This window comes from Mauremys reevesii, linkage group 7 (genome assembly GCF_016161935.1).
Source record: "Mauremys reevesii isolate NIE-2019 linkage group 7, ASM1616193v1, whole genome shotgun sequence".
Classification (NCBI taxonomy): domain Eukaryota; kingdom Metazoa; phylum Chordata; order Testudines; family Geoemydidae; genus Mauremys; species Mauremys reevesii.
Window position 1 is genome coordinate 35,690,053 of NC_052629.1, and position 20,989 is coordinate 35,711,041.

A 20,989-nucleotide genomic window follows, 5' to 3' on the forward strand; every position below is an offset into this window, starting at 1 on the left:
GAGGCAATGATTCCGCTGTACGTTAGGATGGCCTGGCGCAGAAGAGTGTGCTTCCACGGAGCACCAAATAAGGCACCTCTCCCCAGGAACCTCCTGCGGAGGCTTTTCGAGCACCTCTACGAGAGCTTCATGGAAGTGTCCCAAGAGGATTTCTGTTCCATCCCTATATGTGTGGACCTTCTTTTTATATAGTTTTATATGGAAAACTTTTAATATAGTTTTTATATAGTTTTTATTCCTGTTTTTTAAGAAATAAATGTTTCCATGTTTATAGCACTTACCGACTGATCCTTCCCCTGATTCTGAGTCCGTGTTAACGGCCGGGGAGGGTTGGTAGGGGATCTCTGTGAGGGTGATGAAGAGATCCTGGCTGTCGGGGAAAGCGGTATTGTAAGCGCTGTCGCCTGCGTCGTCCTCCACAAACCCTTCCTCATCTTCCCCATCGGCGAACATCGCCGAGGAACTGCCCGTCACACTATGCCATCCTCAGAGTCCACGGTCACTGGTGGGGCAGTGGTGGCAGACCCACCTAGAACGGCATGCAGTGCCTCGTAGAAGCGGCATGTCTGGGGCTGGGCTCCGGAGCGTCCGTTTGCCGCTCTGACTTTTTGGTAGCCTTGTCTCAGGTCCTTGATTTTCACGCGGCACTGCGTTGTATCCCGGCTGTATCCTCTGAGTGCCATGGCTTTGGAGACCTTCTCGTAGGTCTTTGCATTCCGTTTGTTGGAGCGCAGCTCCAAAAGCACAGACTCATCGCCCCACACAGCGATCAGATCCAGGACTTCCCGGTCTGTCCATGCTGGGGACCTCTTTCTATTCTGGGATTGCATGGACTCCTTTGCTGGAGAGCTCTGCATCGTTGCAGGTGCTGCTGAGCTCGCCCTGATGTCCAACCAGGACATCAGATTCAAAGTGCCCAGACAGGAAAAGGAATTCAAATTTTCCCGGGTCGTTTCCTGTGTGGCTGGTCAGAGAATCCAAGCTTGGACTGCTGTCCAGAGCGTCAACAGAGTGGTGCACTGTGGGATAGCTCACGGAGCTACTAAGTTCGATTTGCATGCACACCTAGCCTAATTCGAGATAGCCATGTCGAATTTAGCGCTACTCCCCTCGTCGGGGTGGAGTACCGAATTCGAACTAAAGGGCCCTCTAGGTCGAATTAAACGGCTTCCTGGTGTGGACGGTTGAGCGGTTAATTTGAATTAACGCTGCTAAATTCGATTTAAAGTCCTAGTGTAGACCAGGCCTAAGAGTCTCTGTGTCTCTCCACCTCCTTGAGCTCTGTCAAACTAGAGGGAGCCAGCTCCCAAAGATGGTTCTCTTAAAGAGGTATCCTCAGACAAAACCCCATCAATTTTGTATTTTAGGAAAATAATGTTTTTAATTGGATTTAGACCCAAACTCTAAACTTTAGCCAAAATATAATGCTGCTTCTGGGTGACACATCCTCAGCATGGAGGCGAAACATAACTTCAACAAAACATTTTCAGAAATGTTTGGTCTGGCCAATGTAGATGAGGCCAACCTGTTTTAAAATCCTTTTCAGAAATACTGCTCAAGCCTGGATTCCTGGCTTGTCCCTATCTACACTCATCAACTAGCTATTTTTGAAACCTGTCCGCTGGAATCTCTTTTAAACTAAAGATGGGCTTGAGCCCATCATTTCAGATCCAGTTTCAAACTAAGGTCTGGATTTTCAAGATCTCTCAAAGCTGGTTTAATTCCTATTTGAAGTTCTGATTCAGCCCATCAAAGAGAGTAATTATAATCAGAGCATTTGGATCTGAGTGTGAGTCACTTGCTCCTCAAAGTACACAGGTATTTGGATTCAGGGTTTAGGGTGACCAGATGTCCCGATTTTATAGGGACAGTCCTGATTTTTGTTATGCCTGCAACAGGCCTAAGCCTGTGAGTGACCCCCATAGCAGCTGGCTGAAGTGCTTGGGGGAATCACACATGAAAGACAAGTGTCGGATTTGTAAAAACTTTCGGCCGAGAATGAAGAAGGAGCGTGAGTTTCGTTTGAGGGCTCTCCTCATAGAGGCTGCGCTCTGCCCGGCGCAGGACTGCAGTCTCAGCAGGACTCTAGGCCCAGCACCTTGGATTTGGTTTGTAGTGCACCCCGGCACCGAGCTCAGTCTGGCACCGCTACCCCTCGCCAGTGCCCAAGAAGCAGTCAAAAAAGTGGGACTCCCTGGCACCAAGCAAAAAGGGTCAAGAGACATCAGACAAAGGACCTAGTTCAGGCCACCTGCTCACCCCAGAGCCGCATGGGGGTTTATCTCCAACTGGATCCACTAGTCTCCCGAGGGATCCACCGCTGACTCCTGGGAGTGGCACGGGCTCCAAACTCACTATTGTACGAATATGCGCATGTAGGTTGTTGAAATTTGTCATATTGATATTGTCAGTTGTTGTTATATGACAAGAGTATCCACCATTCTAATTTTATAAATTTTATTAACAATAATTGGATATTCTAAAGGTAGAATAAAATGTAGTAGATTTTATATGAAAGAATAAAGGAAGGAAATATACGTGACTAAAAGGGGTGTATTTTTTAAAGTATTTTGAAAGTTTATAATAAGCGATGGTCTGGGGGGAGAGGAAGGAGAAGGGGAGGCTTAAGGTGGAAGTTTTGCCTAGGGCGCAAAATATCCTTGCACCGGCCCTGCTTATCACTGCACCAACATTTAGCATTCTTATAATAATTGATATGTGAGTATTTCCAGTATAAATTCTCTATTTCCAAAGATTCAGTACTCAACACTTTAAATTCACATCAGGCTGAAATATAGCAGACAGTTTTTTAAAATGCATTTTGAAAAAGACCTATTTGGCTCATTTAAAATACACATGTGAAAAAGACTACGTTTCTGAAGTGATATTGTGATTTAAAACACAGCTGTAGCACATACGATAGCCACTTACAATTGGGTTTTTACTGTGTATTCTGGGATGCTAGTCACTGAATCCTGCATCCTGGTATGTGGGTGCTCAGCAGTGCATGCCCTTGTAAAACCAGTGACTAAAGCAACAAAATCTCGCTTATCAGGGGTAGAATTCAGTCTAGCGCCTATGAATTCAGAAGGGAAATAACTGTTTATCAGCATGCCCAAAACGGATATGTTAAAAAGATACAATATAATGGTACACTGTTTGACTAGTTTAATAGAATTTTACAAAACAATTGCTTGGGAAAGGTTTCCACACACAAGAAGTTGGGAAATGGGACAAATATGGTAAAGGGGTGAAGAAAAGTCAGCAGTGGTTGGAAATCTGCATACAATGGGGTACTGAAGGTATCCTATAACTTGGAATTGAAAGAATGGAGACGAGCTCGTTTAAGTTTCTGCTCTAAGTTAGTGTTAAAGTAATATAATATTCATCAACAAGACATTATGTGTAAGACATGGGGCCAAGAATGAAAATCCATCATCTTCCTCTTGGGAATACGGCAGGTGACAACCCTAATTGCCCTCTTAACACTTGTATCATACTCCCAGCAACATAATTTCCTGTAGGTCAAATGAATGGCATCCCCATTGGAGCCAGAAACTAGTTCATTTCTTTTCAAGTCAGTTCTGTTCCCTGGACAGGATTTTTAAGATGAGAGACCAAAGCTGTTCACATACAGTATTTATGATACTTGTAGATGGGCTTGTTGTAAAATTTAATTAAGTATTAAGGCTATTTTAAAAACTCATATAGTTTATATCAGCATAAAATAATTCTTGCAACTGAGATTTTTTTAGATTCATAAGGGGCAAGTCCATTCAACGGTGTGTGTTTAATCTATTACATTGTCATTTTTTCTTCTGCAACCACTACAGAGTACAGCTGGAGTATGTAACAGGCAAATAGGGAGTCAAATATTTTGCATATTAATTCCATGATTCTTCATTATTATTAATTTTGTTATGAGTATAACAATAAAATATTGCAATACATTTAAAAATGAGGTCTATATAATCCTACATTAAGTTAGACTTCTCAGTGGTTGTGACATGACAGAACAGTGTGTGGTGAGGTACCCCCTCAGAGCAGGAGCCTTTCATTGCTGGCTGGATGTTGTAATAGCTGAAAAAAGAAAAAAGAGAGTACATTTTTGGTAGTGTATCAAATGCCTTTATTTGCTTGGCTGTTCAGTGCATTCTGCACATATTGGTAATGTTATTGGGATTTGGTTCTTTACCTGTCACTCTCATTTCTTGCATATACTCTTTAAAAAGTACAGCACTGTTGTTCAGAGCAGTATTTATTTGGAAACTAAACATTCAACTACCTGCTTCCTACTGTTTGTGAGGCCACAGCTGATTGTTGCTGTAACATCCAGAATTGCTTATATGTGCACCTCTTCCTCCAAGTTTGTGCTTTTCATTACTTTGGGATAACTAAGTGTTGGCTGGTCAGCCCTTCTGAGCTAGTATTTTGCACATTATAATAAAGCAAAGTCAATACGGGTGAACCAGAGCCACTAAATGTTCACAGTTTCCATTCAGTTTGGATAAGGTTACAAAAGTACAGGTGCTGCTTATCTGAATACCTAGTCAGGGAATCGAGGGGGGTGGGGAGGGTTGTACTTTCTCACAAGGTTTCAAATGTTTTGTGATTTGGCTCATGTTGTAAATACCATGAAGATAAAATATGTTGTTCATCTTTAAAGTAGGTTGTTCATCAAAAACTGGGCTTTTCTTGTATCTGCAATAACAACAGTATTTGGTGACAACAAAGTTGAATAGCCTCTATCTTTTTTAGTTACCTATATTGTGCTTTCTTTCTAGTATTTGAATAGATAGATAATGCTACCCAAATAAGAATAGCAAAGGCAAGAAATTTGTTTTCTGTGTTTGTACAGTGCCTAGCACAATGAGGTCCTGGTCCATGGTTAGAACTTCTAGGCACTATGGTAATTAAAATAATAAATAATAATACATTTTATGTTTTTGACTGAAAACTTGTGGGTTTTAATGTAGGGATTCCACATCCATCTGGATTTAGCAATGCTTTTTGAAAGGCGCAGGGTTTTTAACCATTATAGGCCTTATCCAAATCCCATTTTAATCACTGGAATTATTTTCATTTACTTCAGGAGTTTTGGATCAGGCCCAGTAATCACTGTTTGCTAAACATAGTTCTTAGATCTGGATTAGATTAAGGCTAGGGCTCAGGGTTCAAGCTTAATACCAAATCAGCCTTAGTGGTTGTGGCCAGTGGTGAAGAAAATATCATAATTAGTTCTTGTGGGATTTCAGATACATCCAAATCAGAACCAGAAAATAGCCCGCATCCACCTTCAGATTAGATATTAAAGCAAATTCTGGAATCAGAGCGTTAAATCCACGTAGCCTGAAATGTAAATGGGTTGGGTTCTGAGTTTGAGGTTCTGGTTTAGGCTTGGCTATACTGTTTACTAATTGAGCCAATCAGAAAATGGATACATGCACTATCCTTGACTATAATGAAAGAAGACCTTTCACATCACCATCAATTATTCTAATAAACAAAAACAGTGATTTCAAAATTAAATGCAAAGAGTGTATTTTGGGAAGGATTTTTTATTGGACAGCAATGCAGTTTTCCATTATAAGACTACAATTTGCAGAGAATGGTAATATCTAAGCCAAAACATCTAATGTGAAAAAAAGCCATTAGAAAAAGACCAGATCAGCCATAAAAAGAATTGACCTAAACAGCCATGCTAGAAAAGTATTGACCCAGCCCCACTCTGTAATCCCAAGCATGTGTTTATGAAATCTAGGTGGAAGAGTGGCTTATTTTATAGGCATGTGATAAAGAAAAATATAATTATCCATAATTATGAACAAAACCAATATGAAGCTAGTTTGGGATTTACCCCTGAAGGGCGCTTTAAATTGTGGTAAACTACCTTTGATACCTGCCCTTCAGGTATCTGGCAGCTCCGTCACCCATATTTTTTCTCTGTTTGAATATTTCACCATCACTCCAAATCTTGCATTACCACATCTTCACCTCAATTTCTGCTTCAGACGGGCACCATTCCTAGTATGCTACTGCTCATTCTGCAGCTGTCCCTTAGTTTCAAAGGAAGGTCTGTTGAGGTCAGTTTAGAAGCAAACCTCTGACTGTTGTGGGCTGTTGTAACTTCCTTCTCTGTTATGGTAAATAGCCAGTAAGATAACATGCAACCCTGGCAGTTCACAATCTCATTCACTTCAAAGTAATGAAGAAAAGAGAGATAAAAGGGTTTGCACTTCAACTCTCTCTAAAAGGGAAGAAAAAGGCTTTTTTTAAACAGCGCAATAATTACTGTTCTGTAAAATCCTAAATGGATAAAGTGCATCTATAGTTTTTACTATGAGGTAGCTAGGTGAGGTTATCAATACACCCCAGTCCCATGATTGACCTAGCCTCGTTTACCTTATGGTAACACTACAGTGCCTTGTCGATACTATATTTTTACAACAGGATAGCTAGATAACTAGTGCAGAGTAATCTCTTTATAAAATCCTAAATGGAGACAAGGTACCTACAGATGTATGATGTATGATAGCTGGAAAGATTGCTTTTTGTTATTTTTAAAGCCTTTTTTCTGCTTGTAGTTTATATTAGAAATTCAGGTCCCATCTTGGTTTTGAAGACTCTGGGATGAATAGAGAACTAGTTAAATGGTGAAATCTTAAGAGCCAGGAGAGTGAAAGCTGATTGGAAGGGGAAAGGATATTTAGTCACAAATGCTTTGTTTTTTAATTTGTTGTTATTAATGCCTATTTAGCTTGAATCTTTTGGATAAAGGAAGCTTCTATTAAAGATTCAGCACCTTCACCTCTTGAAGTTAGTCAGAACGCACAATAGAAATGCCTAAGACCTCCCTGAGGTCATCCAACAAAGCCAGGCAAGAGTGCAGAGAAGTCTTCAAACCATCTTAAATATCTAATAGAGGATTCCCCTCAGTAGGGCGGGCGGTAGGCACCAGCGCCGCGCAGGGCGGCGCGGCGGGCAGCGCGGGGCGGCGGCGGCCTCGGTGGAGCTCCGGCCGGCGTGCCTGCAGCCCCGGAGCCGGGCCGGCGGCGGGCGGAGCGCGGCGCGCGGGACTGGCTGCCGGGTCCCGTCTCGGCGGGTCCGCGCTGAGCTCCCGCGAGGCATGCGCGGCAGGGTGGTCGGTCTGGGCTGGCTGACCTGCCGCTGGCCAGGCAGGAGCCTCCAGGCAACCGGGAGCGAAGAGGACCCGCCGCGGGACCGGGGAAGGGCGGCGCAGTGCTCCGCGCTGCTTGGGGCAGCCCAATTTCTAGAGCCGCCCCTGGGTAGTGGGCATATCTGGGTGAAGGGCTTGGCCATGGCTGAGCATGAACTAAACCAGCACAGCCTGCTTAGCTAGACCATAAAATCTGCCCCATTATGTTCTCTATTGAATTAGAAGAAAAGATATAAATTGGGCATCTAGTAATGTTTAATGAAATCCTATCAGTTGATGAAGCTTTGAAGACTAACTACTCAATAGCACTCATTAACTGATTGACTCTTTTTAAATGTATTTCTTACATTTCACAAATCTGTTAAGGTGTTACCAAGGCTTTACAGGAGAATCCACTTTCTGTTTGTTAAATGAAAGTGAAAGTTGTAGCATTAATGACTAGATAGAAATTGGGCCAATCCCAGAATACTGTTGCATTGACAGCCAGTGTGTTTTGAAGTGCAATTGTATCTCAAAGGAATTGAAGCATTAGTAGTTCAAAGAAGCCCTGAAAATATCCCTTTCATGACTGAAAATACTCATTCACATTATTTTTTTAAATATATAGATTTATAATTGTTACATCTAGACTGTGAATCACTATGGCAGTCTAAAGGTTTTCTTGAATAGTTTCATAAAAAGATAACCTCCCCCCAAGTATGTTTTAACTAATAAAGGAAAAGGTAAGCAACTCCATACCCATCTTGTTGTCCGTGAGCTTACCTGCCATGGTATTCACACTTCAAAGTAAAATATAGGTTACATATAGAAAACTAAAAAGTAAGCACTGAAATAAAGAAATTAGCGTGTGACATTTTAGGAAAATAAATCTAGATTAGACAATGCTGATGAGGTTTAAGAGCTGCCAAGTTAAAACCTGAGTTGCACGGGAGGCTAAGAGAGTACAAACTCTGTCAGTGCTAGTCCTGTCAGTGGGAAGGTTTCAAGGCTCCAGTGAATTTTGTGATTTATTGGATGTGGGATGTGTGTGAGGGGAGTCACAGGTCTTGCATAGCTGGTTTGAGATGAGACTGAGTAAAACTGCAGTCTGAGAAAGGAAAATACTGCTGAAGGAAAGGAAACAGCAAGTCCTTTCCTATCTATATTCCTGCACTACTATTTGCTGTGCAACTGCATCAGCAGGCTCCAGGATTGTGGTTTTAAATGGTCTTTAACTACAAAGGGCACACACACTTTGTAACTTCTGTCAGCTGAGCTTATTGCACACATCAGGGCTCCTTGCACCTCTCTGTTCCACCCCACAAACTTCCTGTGTGCCACTCTATCTGCCTTTATTTCAGGGGCTCTCTGCAACTCTCTCCAATTTCCCCCCTCACAGGAGTCCCTTCCCAAGGTCCCCACCGGAGCCGCGGGACCAGCGGAACCTCCGCAGGCACGTCTGCAAGAGGTCCCCTGGAGCCGCGGGACCGGCAACCGCCAGAGCGCGCCCCGCGGCGCACCGCCATGCTTGGGGCGGCGGGATTCCTAGAGCCGCCCCTGGTCCCCACTCATCCTTCCCCCCCACCAGCAGGGGCTCTGTGTGTTTCCCCATTCTTCTCATGCCCCCATCTCCTATACCAGAAACTTGCCCATACCTCTCTTCCTCCCAATGCCAGGTCATCCACTCTCTTCTGCCAGGGGGAGAGAATGGGTGACCCTAGTATAGGGAGAGAGAATGGGGAGCAATGGGATGAGGGGAGAGATATGAGGAACACACAGAACCCCTGGCCTAAAGGAGGGGATTTGCAGGCAGCCCCTGAAATGAGGAGTGGCACACAGGAAGTTTGTGGGGCAGAGGAGGAGGGAATGGAACTGTGCTACATGATGCCTGGTGCAATGCCCATGGTCACTCTGGCTGGTGCAACAGTTCTTAGTAGGAGGGGGAGGCGAGGCGAGGCGAGGAGAGGGAGGAATGCAAGGAGCCCAGAGTATGTGCAAGAAGCTCAGTCTAGTTATTATCACTCAAGGATCTAGTGGTTTCATTTATTTATTGATTTTAAAACCTCCACAGATAATCAAATAAATGATTGTTTAAAGTTATCAGAAGAAAAATCTTGAAGTATAGAATGTAATCAGCAGCCTATCTCAGTAAGAGACTCAAAGCCCCCCTCCCCCCCAAAAAAAACAAAAACAAAAAAACCAACCATTTCCATTAGAGTTGTTATTGGTGTGAGCAAAGGAGACAGATGTCACCAGCAGAAAAAATAGTTGCACAACTTGTCCTTAACTGACATCCGCAAAGGAGAAGTTGTGAATAACACTTCAGTGTCCCATTGCAACCATTTCACCTTAACTAGCATTTGAGCAGAAATATTGTTTTAAATATATAATCTCAGTTTAAAACTATCAATTAATTTCAGAAAAAAAGTTACAAATATGTTCTTTATTGGAAAATATTTTATTATTTCTAAAGAATACAGCGAGCTTTGGTATATGAAGGTGTTTATTTTAATAGACAGAACCACTGCATGACACTTAGACATGGTAAAGAATATGTGATGCAAAACATCTGACATGTAAAAAAGCAAGTTATAACAGATCAGCCATATAAATATTTTGAGAAAAAAGAGTTAAGTGTTGCACTGCTCTTGCAGATAAACATACAAGTACAGGCACTTACCCAGGTGGAGTTTCATTAAAGAATCTTCTGTATGGGTGTAAGGGTTACCACCTGTAGCATTGGTGTCTAAATGGTGACAATAATATAAATAAGACACAATTAGGAATAGCTTGTTTCCCCCCCCTCTATGTGTGGCTTTATGTAGGGAATAAGTTAGGCCCAGATGAGATAGCACAGCATAATAGTTAAAGAGAGGGTCTGGCAGCCCTCCGTTCTATTTCTCCCTCTGCTAATTACTTGCTGTATGATCTTGGACACATAAGAACATAAACATAAGAACGGTCATAGTGGGTCAGACCAAAGGTCCATCTAACCCAGTATCCTGCCTTCCAACAGTGGCTAATGCCAAGTGCCCCAGAGGGAATGAACAAAAGCGGTAATCATCAAGTGATCCATGCCCTGTTGCCCATTCCCAGCTTCTGGCAATCATCATCTACCTTCAGGTCACCAAGGTCCTATGCCTATTACTCTAATAACATCTAGCATCCATGATCCCACATCTGTTGCCTGAAGCCTGGACTACTGTAACGACGTGTATGATAGTTAGGGCTGTCATTCACATTCAGTCATAAACTCTAGCTTGTACAAATTTAGACAAAAAGGCTTTTGAATACATCATGCCTGTGCCCCTTTCCCTCCACTGTTAAGAACATAAAAATGGCCATAAGGGGTCAGACCAAAGGTCTGTCTAGCCCAGTATCCTGTCTTCCGACAGTGGCCAATGCCAGGTGCCCCAGAGGGAATGAACTGAACAGGTAATCATCAAGTGATCCAAACCCTATTGCCCATTCCCAGCTTCTGGTAAACAGAGGCTAGGGACACCATCCCAGAACACCTTGGCTAATAACCATTGATGGACCTATCCTCCATGAACTTATCTAGTTCTTTTTTTAACCTTGTTATAGTCTTGGCCTTCACAACATCCTCTGGCAAAGAGTTCCACAGACTGACTGTGCATTGTGTGAAAAAAAATACTTCCTTTTGTTCGTTTTAAACCTGCTGTCTATTAATTTCATTTGGTGACCCCTAGTTCGGTGTTATAAGAAGGAGTAAATATCACTTCCTTATTTACTTTCTCCACACTAGTCATAATTTTATAGACCTCTAGCATATCCACCCCAGTCGTCTCTTTTCCGAGATGAAAAGTCCCAGTCTTATTAATCTCTCCTCATACGGAAGCTGGTCCATTACCCCTAATCATTTTTGTTGCCGTTTTCTGATCCTTTTCTAAATCCAATATTTTATTTTATTTATTTATTTATTTGAGATGAGGAGACCACATCTGCACACAGTATTGAAGATGTGGGCCTACCTTGGATTATATAGAGGCAATATAATATTTTTATATGTATAGCTGGGATTATGTTTTCCAATATGCATTACTTTTCATTTATCAACATTGAATCTCATCTGCCATTTTGTTGCCCCAGTCACTCAGTTTTGAAGGATCCTTTTGTAGCGCTTCTTGAATAGTTTTGTATCAGCTGCAGATTTTGCCACCTCACTGTTTACCTCTTTTTCCAGGTAATTTATGAATATGTTGAATAGGACTGGACCCAGTACAGACCCCTGCAGGACACCACTATTTACCTCTCTCCATTCTGAAAACTGACCATTTATTTCTAATGTTTATTTCCTATCTTTTAACCAGTTACCAATCCATGAGAGCCTCTTCCCTCTTATACACTGTTTCCCATTGGCCTTTAGGTCCAAATCAAAGCCCAAGCCCAATCTTCAGGATCCTCAACAGTTTGGCACCAGGTTACATCAGCAACTGTTTTTTTCCCATTTGTAACCTGCCAAGACAACTGTATCTATCAATGCCTGTGATGTTATTGACATGAACTGTGACTGTATAGATCATTGTTGCAACGAAGGTCCTATAGTTGCACCAAATCTTGTACAAAGGAGGTCAAGTAAGGTGTCTATGAAAAGGTTGTAATTTGCTGGTTATGATTATGCTGTCTGTATGTGTGTTTCATTTTTGTATTTGAAGTTATGAATATTGGCTATGTACTTGTATCTCAATATGTTTGATTCTAAGTAGCATTAGTGAAGCATTTGGTCAGCTTCTTGAGAAAGAATTCTTCAGATTAGGTGCCCAATCAAGAAACACTTAACTGACAGTGGACCTTGGGGAGACTCCAATCCACATATGAGGAGCTTTCCTGGGAATATTCAAGGTAGCATGTGAGCAATGGCTGCTCTACTTGTAAAGAACTGAGTCATGCATGGACATGTGACTTGCCCATGTGACTCCAAACTCCATCTTGCTGCTGTGATTTTCCACAGTAAGAACAAAGATGTGTCCTTCCACATGGCAGAGGATATAAAAGGCAGCTGCATCTTCTCCATTTTGTCTTCAATCCTACTTTTTATCTCTGGAGGAACTTTGCTACACTGAAGCTCTGAACAAAGGAATGAATGACCCATCCAAGCTGTGGATGAACTCCAGAGACTTGATTTGAGCCTGCAGTTTATTCCATCACTGCTACAAGCCTGAACCAAGAATGTTGCCATTGCTGTATGTAATTGATTCCTTTGACCAATTTTAATATTTCTTTCTTTTTATGAATAAACCTTTAGATTTTAGATTCTAAAGGATTGGCAACAACATGATTTGTGGGTAAGATCTGACTTGTATATTGACCTGAGTCTGGGGCTTGATCCTTTGGGATTGGGAGAACCTTTTTTCTTTTACTGGGGTATTGGTTTTCATAACCATTCATCCCCATAAGGAGTAGTGGTGGTAGTGATACAAGGAAACTGGAGTATCTGAGGGAATTGCTTATATGACTTCTGGTTAGCCAGTGGGGTAAAATCAAAGTCCTCTCTGTTTGACTGTTTTGGTGTGCCTTAATAATAAAGGACCCCCGGCCTTGAATTGATACTCTCAGTTGTGTTCTGCCAGAGGCTGCATCGTTACAGCCTAGGAAGAAAATCTTCTGGAGTTGGAGGCAAGATATTCTTGGTGGTGAATCCTAAACTGTGGAATACATTTCTGGAATAGATTAGAAAAAAGCCTGTGTCTAAGCATCTTCCGTTTAAACCCCACCTACCTGTCATAAAAAATGAAGATATGGGGAGAGAGAGGATACAAAATTAGGAGGCTGTACAAGCTTATTGACTCCAAATCTTGTAATGATTAGTATGAGGCTCACGTCATGACTGTCTCAGGCCCAAGGGGCTGTGGTGATTACTGATTGAACTGAATTTGGATATAGCTTTTTGTGATAATCTTTTCAGGCTCTTGCTGGCATTTCCTCTGTTTATTTCTTCCTGTTGCAAATTATGTTGGGGAAGGATGCAAGATTGATGTTGGCCCAATTGGGAGTGGTGAGATAGGTAGGCACGTAGAGGCAAAAGTGCTCAAGTTCCAAGGGGACTGAGTTAAGGTGAGCTGTTGGTGAAGATCTGGAGTTGTGCCAAGTTCCCACAGTATACAAGTGGTGTTGACACATCTGGGCACTGTGCTGTTGGTGTGCTATGGGAAAGAGGAGAGGTAGTGAAGCTTCACTCCAGAGAAGTGGAAATGAGAAGCATTTTTATTTTTAATTCACAGATGTTATTTTGGGTGTAGGTTGCATTTACCAATTCAGAGGCATTGGTGATAATTGTGGTGCCTTCTGGAGCAGACCCAGGAAGTACAGCTGCTAAGCTAGTTCTTAGGCTTTGTCTTCAGTTGGAAAAAGGTAAGCTCTCAACTCAATTAACTAACACAAAGTAAATGCCTAGTGAAAAACAGGCAGTTTGTTGTTTCATCCATATTAGCAGGTTGAGTTGAAAAATTTGGAGGAGCCCACGGTTTACCTTGGCCTGATAAGTCATGTGAAAACTACAAACTGCTTTGTCTTCACTATAATTTTTCCCTGTGTTTAGTTAAATTATCTTAAGAATACACCTTTTCTCCTAGTAAGGACGAGGTCTTGGTGACAGGGAAGGGGCCCCATTCTGCTTTCTATGTTCCTGCCTGTTGAGTGTTTCTAATATATAGCATCTATGTTCTGAGTCAGTGCATAGCACTCTGCATTAGCACTTGGCCTAACTAGGTACAAATTAAGCTGTTGGTTATCATCTGTAAAGTCTTGAGTAGTCTGAATCCTAGGCATCTCAAAGACTGCCTTTCCCACTGTTCCCTGCTATGACTGTCAGATTATTTTGTACAAGTCTTGCTGTCTGTCCCCCATGGCTGAACTCCTGGGGCCTGGCTTCAGGGCATTTTCAGTGGAAAGATCTTGGCAATAAAATTTGCTCCCTCTTACTCTTTACCACAGCCCAAGATTAACACTTTAGGGAATCAGTGCAACATATGCTGTTTTTATTTTTTGTTTTTTTATTTAAGCCTGAGTTTCGGAAAAGCATACATCCCATTACTGAGTGCAGGTAGTAGAAGTTAGTGTCAGTTTAATTTGTAACAATTACTGCCAACACTTGTTTGTATTAATTCCCTTTATATGTAATGATGGAGACAATAACAATAAATAAAACCCCTCTATTGCAAAAAAAAATTCATAGCTTTGATTACATAATTCAGTCCTCTATCATTTCAGATCTACTGTACTGATAATAACAATACCTAGTTCTTATATAATGCTTTTCATCCAGAGATGTCAAAGGGCTTTACCAAGGAGGTAAGTAACATTATCCTTGTTAAATAGATGGGGAAATTGAGGCAAAAGCAGTGAAGTGACTTGCCCAAGGTTGCTCATCAATCCAGTGGCAGAGCTGGGAATAGACCCAGGCCTCCTGAGTCCCAATCCAGGGCTCTGCCAAGAAGGCCACAATGCCTTCCAAATAAATATGAATAGTTAAAAAGAAATACAATAATTACAAAGTCATAATATTTTTCTTTTAGACCTTTTTGTATAAAATATTTAAAATAAGACATTTCTAATAGACTGGAATTAATTTGCATCATTCACAAAACACAAAAGAATCAGAAGCACCCTGGCATTTTCCTTTGATCCATTCTTTATAAAATAATATCCATAACTGTCATTAAACAAAAGGTAATTCACAGGTCTTACATACAATCTTGGCAGGATTTCAGAGCATCATTTGTAGAGCTATTTTTGAATTAAAATTTACTGTGATATTAGCAGTAAGTGTCTGGAGTCTCAGCATGATTTTAGAAGCTTCCAGCAGAGTAAGGGAAAGAGCAGAAATTTTGGATAGAAATACCTGTTATCTTGCTGGGCCCAACAGGGTTCCTGGAAAAACTGTTTCAATGTGACCCCCAAATCTTTAACTTTAAAAGCGTTAAAATAACAATAGTCAGAAGGAGCACACACAGCTATCTCTCTTTCCTTTAATATCCTCCCTGAGGCTAAATCTTTTCAGTTGGAATCCACTGTGAATGCAGCTAAATATTTGATACAGGAGTCCAGAGTAAGTACTGTTTATATGCTACCAGATTGAATAGAGCTATGAATTACTGTAAGCGCTTGGTACATTTTTTCCAGCCTATACAGTGAATCATAAAACTTATTTTTAATGAGTAGAGGAAAGGAAGCTATAAATAATGCCTGTAAAACTTAGTTGTTGGACTGAAGTGAAATGGTGAGCTGTAGGAAATGTTTTCCTTTTCCAAAGCAGGTGTGAATTGTTGTATGAGCTAATTATATAGCAGTGTACATAGTGCTGCCTCTAATGTTATTTCAGTCTGTGCCTTCAAATTTATGGTGTTTCATAACCAAGTGTCTCTGGGATTGCATTTCTTTCTTCTTCCAAAAAGTTGTAATTTCATTGAATGCGTTTCTTCTACAGCAATTGTATTAATTCTGTATCTTAGATTTTAAAAAAATCATACTTCATTACAGCTGAAGCTTTTTCAGGTTGCACATTTCACTGATTTTAGATGAACATTTATTTCCATATTTGGTTACACACTGATATAGGTGTATACTATTATTTAGGCTAACTGAGAGTTATGCTCAGAAATTGCCATCAAGATGAGAATGTATTCTCAAGGTTTTCTTACCAGCATCAGCACTGCTATATACTTACTACTTTATGAGAATACACGATAGACATTATAACTTTACAGCAGACATTGTTACATTATTTTTTCTTTTCAATATTGTGAAAGAACATGGTCTTCTGAGGTTTAATTTTATAAATTCAGGAAAGAATAAAAAACATTTTATGTCTATAGAAAACTATAATATTTAGAAACATACCCCAGTTTATAGGGGGAAATCTTTCTAAAAGTGTAAACAATCACAGGAAGCATAATCCTTGCAACTCATAAAACAAGGGAAGAATTTGACTTGGAGCTACTCAAGTACTCTTGATTTGCAGGATAATCTGGAAAGTGGTCTTGAAGCCTGCGGCAATTTAAAAGAGGAACAAAGACCTCTTTGGAATTAGAAGAGAAGACATTTCTAAATACTGTAGTAGTAGAGGTATTTCAGAAGCACCTAAACTACAGGTCCCTGGGGGGACTATGAATTACACACTAGTAACCTCTAATTGCCTGCAGTACGAGATTTAATGCAGCTCTGCTTTGTTGGATACAAATTGAATTTTGCTAATATTACATGGTAGCTTGTTATGCACAGATGGTTTCCAAAAGAATAGTTACATTACCTTCATTACAGTTCAGTTGGAGATCTATGCTTAACCATATTTCAGTAACAAATAATAAAAAAAGTTTTTAGGAAATGTGGCATAAATTATATTCATGGTGTTTAATGTAAATTAGATCTATTTCCTCCCCTTACTTCCCAAATGTGGCATGATGGATGGGCCTGGGAGCGAAGGCTCACTTTTTAGGATCGTCAACAACCTTCAGGCAGTAATACCTTCAGGAGATATCATTCATAGTTGGACTTCATTTCCACAAAAAGATGTAGCAATCTATATTGGTATTTGTACTGGGGAAGGCCAATGACATTTTCTTCTGATGGCACTTCTAGCACAGACACTGAAGCTAAGAGCAAAAACCAAAGGAAACTGGAGAGCATATGGAGAATGAAAATTCCACTGATCCCTGCCACCTTTGTTTGGGATGGCAAAAAGAGAAGGTGCCAGGAACAGTTAATTGATTTCTAGAATTTAGTAGCTAGTGGCAGGAGCCCAGCTTGTGATTTTTCCACTTTCATTTTCAGAAAAATTATGATGACAACCCATTTTAGGGTCAGACTCTGATACCCTTTCCATAGCAGGACTGTTCCTGGAGGAAGATAATACCTGACGTGATTGATTTGCCTTTTTTTGCTACATAGAAGGTCAAGGTCAAAATTTTCAAGCATCTATGTCACTTTTGAAAATGGAACTTGGACTCCAAGTCACCGAGGTGATTTTGAAAATTTTACCATTAGTTTTTAAATAAAAAAGAAGGAAATAAAGCATCAGTATTCACCAGTCATAGGAAAACTTCTTAGTCTTTTGCGGGAAGAACAACATAGTGATGTTCCTAAAATGCTAATGTATAACTTTCCGAATATACCTTTCTTTATTTCATCACTGGTCCTGTGCGCTAGTTCTTGTCAAAATCTTAATATATCTGATTTGGAATTTGTAGAATGAGTAATTTGAGATTAGTCAAAGCAAATAGAAATTAGCAAAAAAAAATATTGATGAACAAAAATGTTCAAGATTTCTACTATGTGTCCCAATTTAGGACAAGAAAAAAATCTCAAGCTCTTGCAGGATGGGAGAAAAAACATTTCCTGCCCATCTCTAATTAGTAGGTAACTTTTTACAGGACTTGTCTTCACTGCAGTATTAGCTGACTGTATAACTCAAGTGTTGCCCTTAACCCACTTCTCATCCACATACAAAAATCTCTATCCCCAGTTAAGTAGTGCTTTAAACTCAAAATATATGGCCTGTTATGGAGTATGGGTTGCAGCCTGAGTCTTCCTGACATTCGAGATAATAATGCAGTGAGGATAGAGCTGCGAGGAGTTAGCTCAATTCATTAGCTGCTCATCCAGTCACTGTGCTGCTAATCACATAACTTTGTGTAGCTCTGATGTTGTTTCACAGTGTGGCTGCTCTCTCACTCAAGCTAAGCTAACTCAAGAGGAGTATGGCTAACACAAGTTAACTCTGCAGTGAAGATATATGCTCAGGCGGGTGTTTTTTCACACCACTGAGCGAGAAAGTTGCAGTGCTGTAAATCGCCAGTGTAGACAAGCCCTTATTGTGACAATCTATTGAAGACACACTCTTTTTATGTTCCATGTACCACTTTTCACTTTCTCTGTAATGAGAGAGAGTTTTGAATTCTCTGATCGTTATTAGTGCTGGCAAATACTGCAAAACATTTTAAGAACTATTCACATTTTTAAATGAATTGCTTAATTGTGTTTGCACCATTTTTTGTGTTCACTTTCCACAAATATTCTAGAACTGAGTTTACTGGTAACACAACAGCAATTTTTAAGCCAACTATTCACTGAATAAATAGTCTATTTCAGTAAAATTTATTTTAAGGATTACATGAATTTGATAATTTTGTATTATGGTAGCCTAGTCATGGATCAGGACCCCTTTGTGCTAGGCACTATACAAACACAGACAAAGACAGTCTCTGCCCCCCAAAATTTACAATTTAAGGCTTTGTCTACACTAGCACTCTTGTCAGTCAGGGGTGTGAAAAAACACAACCCTCACCAACCTAAGTTTCACAGACAAAGTGCTGGTGTGGACAATGCTATGTCAGCAGGAGAGGCTCTCCTGCCAACATAGCAAACACCACTCGTTGTGGGGGTTTTAATTCTGCCAACAGGAGAGCTCTCTCCCGCCAATAAAGAGCACCTACATGGCAGACCTTACAGCGGCACAGCTGTAAGGCTGTGTCTACACTATCCTGCAGTTCAGTGTACAGGGGTGGAAATAGCAGTGTGCACCAAAGTACTACACTGTAATTCCCCGGTGTGGTTACTGCTGGCACAAGCTATAATGTAATCCTATTCAAACAGGGTTACATTAATGAGAACTAAGAACCTTTTTGTTCATACCTTCAGCATCTACATTGGGGAGTTACACACTGCAGTTTGGTGCATGCTACTATTCACACCCCTCTAGTCCAAACTACAGGGCAGTGTAGACAAGCCCTAAGTAAATATAATCAGGGAACAGAAATGTGCCATGTAATTTATGTCTTCAATCAAAACTGCAGATTTCACATATGAAATATTTCACTATATTCATGAGCAGTTCATTGGAAGACCAAGAATTAGTCACAGAAACTATTCACAACTATGTTTAAAAATTGTTTGTAGGCAATTTGTCAGCAGAAAAATGATGACATTCACTGAACTATACATAATGAATTAATCACCCAGCTCTAAAAGGTGAATTCTACCTGTATTGTACATGTATTCTCCTCTAAAATGACCCTTAACATGTATTTCAGTAGTAGTACCCTGATTTATAGTGATACAATGCACTTTTAAAAGCTCTAGTAAACTTAGATCTTATATTTCCTTTTAGAATTTTCTGTTCATTTTATCAAGTATCTTAATCTGGAGAAGAAGCCTGCTGACCCTGTGGCTAGAGACATACGTTTGTGGCGTTGTATGAAACTGCTGAGCTTGATTCAGAAAAATAATAAAAGGTTTTGGCATTCAGATTAGTTTGTCCCTATGTGCAGGTTAACAGGTGTCCGCTTAAGTACGTGCTGGCAGAAAGGATTTGCTACTATGTCTGTTGACAGCAGGCACATTGCACCAGAGCTGTAAGAGAGAGTACCAATGATGAGAATACTGCCTTCTTGCATTAACTATATGCTTCTTTGTGGCTCAGCAATATACTCTGCTTACAGTTCCCAGTGATACACAGTAGATATCCCCACAGCAGCTGTGACCTTTTCCAAGCCTAGAAGTTTTAAGTTCCAGAGCTACTCCAGAGGACAAGATGCAGGAGCTGGGCAGAAAGAAACAGCAGTTTTCATAAAGGCAAATGGTGGATGCGAACACTAGCTATGGATTATTCAGACAGTAAAAGTGACTCTTCTGATGAAGAGTGCTGTTTCTCGGGAAGTAGTGAGGAAGAGTCCAGTGATGAAGTTGAGAAAATATCAGAGTCAGTGTTCACAAAACAATACTTAAAAATCATTTCATGTTGGATTGTTTGCTTGTTCTACACTGTAGCTAGTAGCTATCTTTAAATGGCACACTTTTAAAAACCTTTGAGTGAAAACTTATTTTATTTTAACATGTCTAAAGTTTTATTAATAATCAGTTGCATGTTTGTAGATGTGAATGCAATTTTTCTAACCTTAACATTAACTAGTATAATAGTAAGAGACTGGGTATTAATGTGTACATATGTTGTAGAACAATATATGTACTGTATTTTAAAGTCGATATGCATATTATACTGTACTTGTACTAATGCTTCCGTACTGCTAAGAATACAAATACAGTCTTTCTTCTGCTTTTGAAAGTTTGAATAGGTATTTAATCTTAACTAGAACAGGATTGCCGAATACCGGTTAAATAAACTCTGTAATGTGGCAGTTGGCCAAGTATATGATATCCTTTTAAAAATGATTAAGCACAAAACTTACAGTATAGTAATGCAAAGGTTCTTACAAAATGCTGAAAAAGCAAGGAAATACTGAGCTTTCCTGTCTCTGTTCAGTTCCAATAAATCTGTTTGCTCAAGGCAGCACATACTGTATGGCATATAAGGTAACAGAGTCAGCGATAAAAGGACGTATGTGCAACAGTAAGGAAACATAACATTATGCAGCTAGTGGTACTACAGCAACAATAATTTCCTTCCTGTTGTGGGCTGGTCAGAACCTTAAGGTTTTTAACGTAATAGTAAAGGCATGATTTCCTTTTCTTTTTTTTTAAAGCGTTGTCATAGTAGCATATAAACAACTGAATGGATATTGTTTCATTTTTACCTAATAATGGCTTTTCATCAGCAGAAGTTGAGTGTTGTGGAGGCAGTTTTCTCAGTTTCTGCAAGAGAGAGCAGCATCTTTTCTTCTGCAGCATCCCCTTTGGCTGAACAGTGCAGGGCCGCCCAGAGGATTCCGGGGGCCCGGGGTGTTCGGCGGCGGGGGGCCCTACCGTTCCAGGACCCGCCGCCGAAGTGCCCCGAAGACCCGCGGCGGACCCCCCCCCGCTGCCGAATTACCGCCGAAGCGGGACCTGCCGCTGAAGTGCAGCCCGGTCTTCGGCGGTAAT

At 40.6% G+C, this 20,989-nt stretch overlaps 1 protein-coding gene across 12 annotated transcripts in view; it reads left to right on the forward strand.

Annotated features, from left to right (window-relative positions):
* PRKG1 (protein kinase cGMP-dependent 1) overlaps positions 1–20,989 on the forward strand; it is an 885,489-nt gene that overhangs the window by 749,300 nt on the left and 115,200 nt on the right. The window contains exon 1 of one of the 12 annotated variants that reach the window (XM_039547333.1): positions 19,714–19,871. The exons of the other annotated variants lie outside the window; for them this stretch is intronic. Within the exon in view, the coding sequence (XP_039403267.1) occupies positions 19,756–19,871 (116 nt within the window). The 5' untranslated portion in view covers positions 19,714–19,755. Of the gene's footprint in view, positions 1–19,713; positions 19,872–20,989 lie in introns of those variants that run through there. 12 annotated transcript variants of the gene reach the window in all.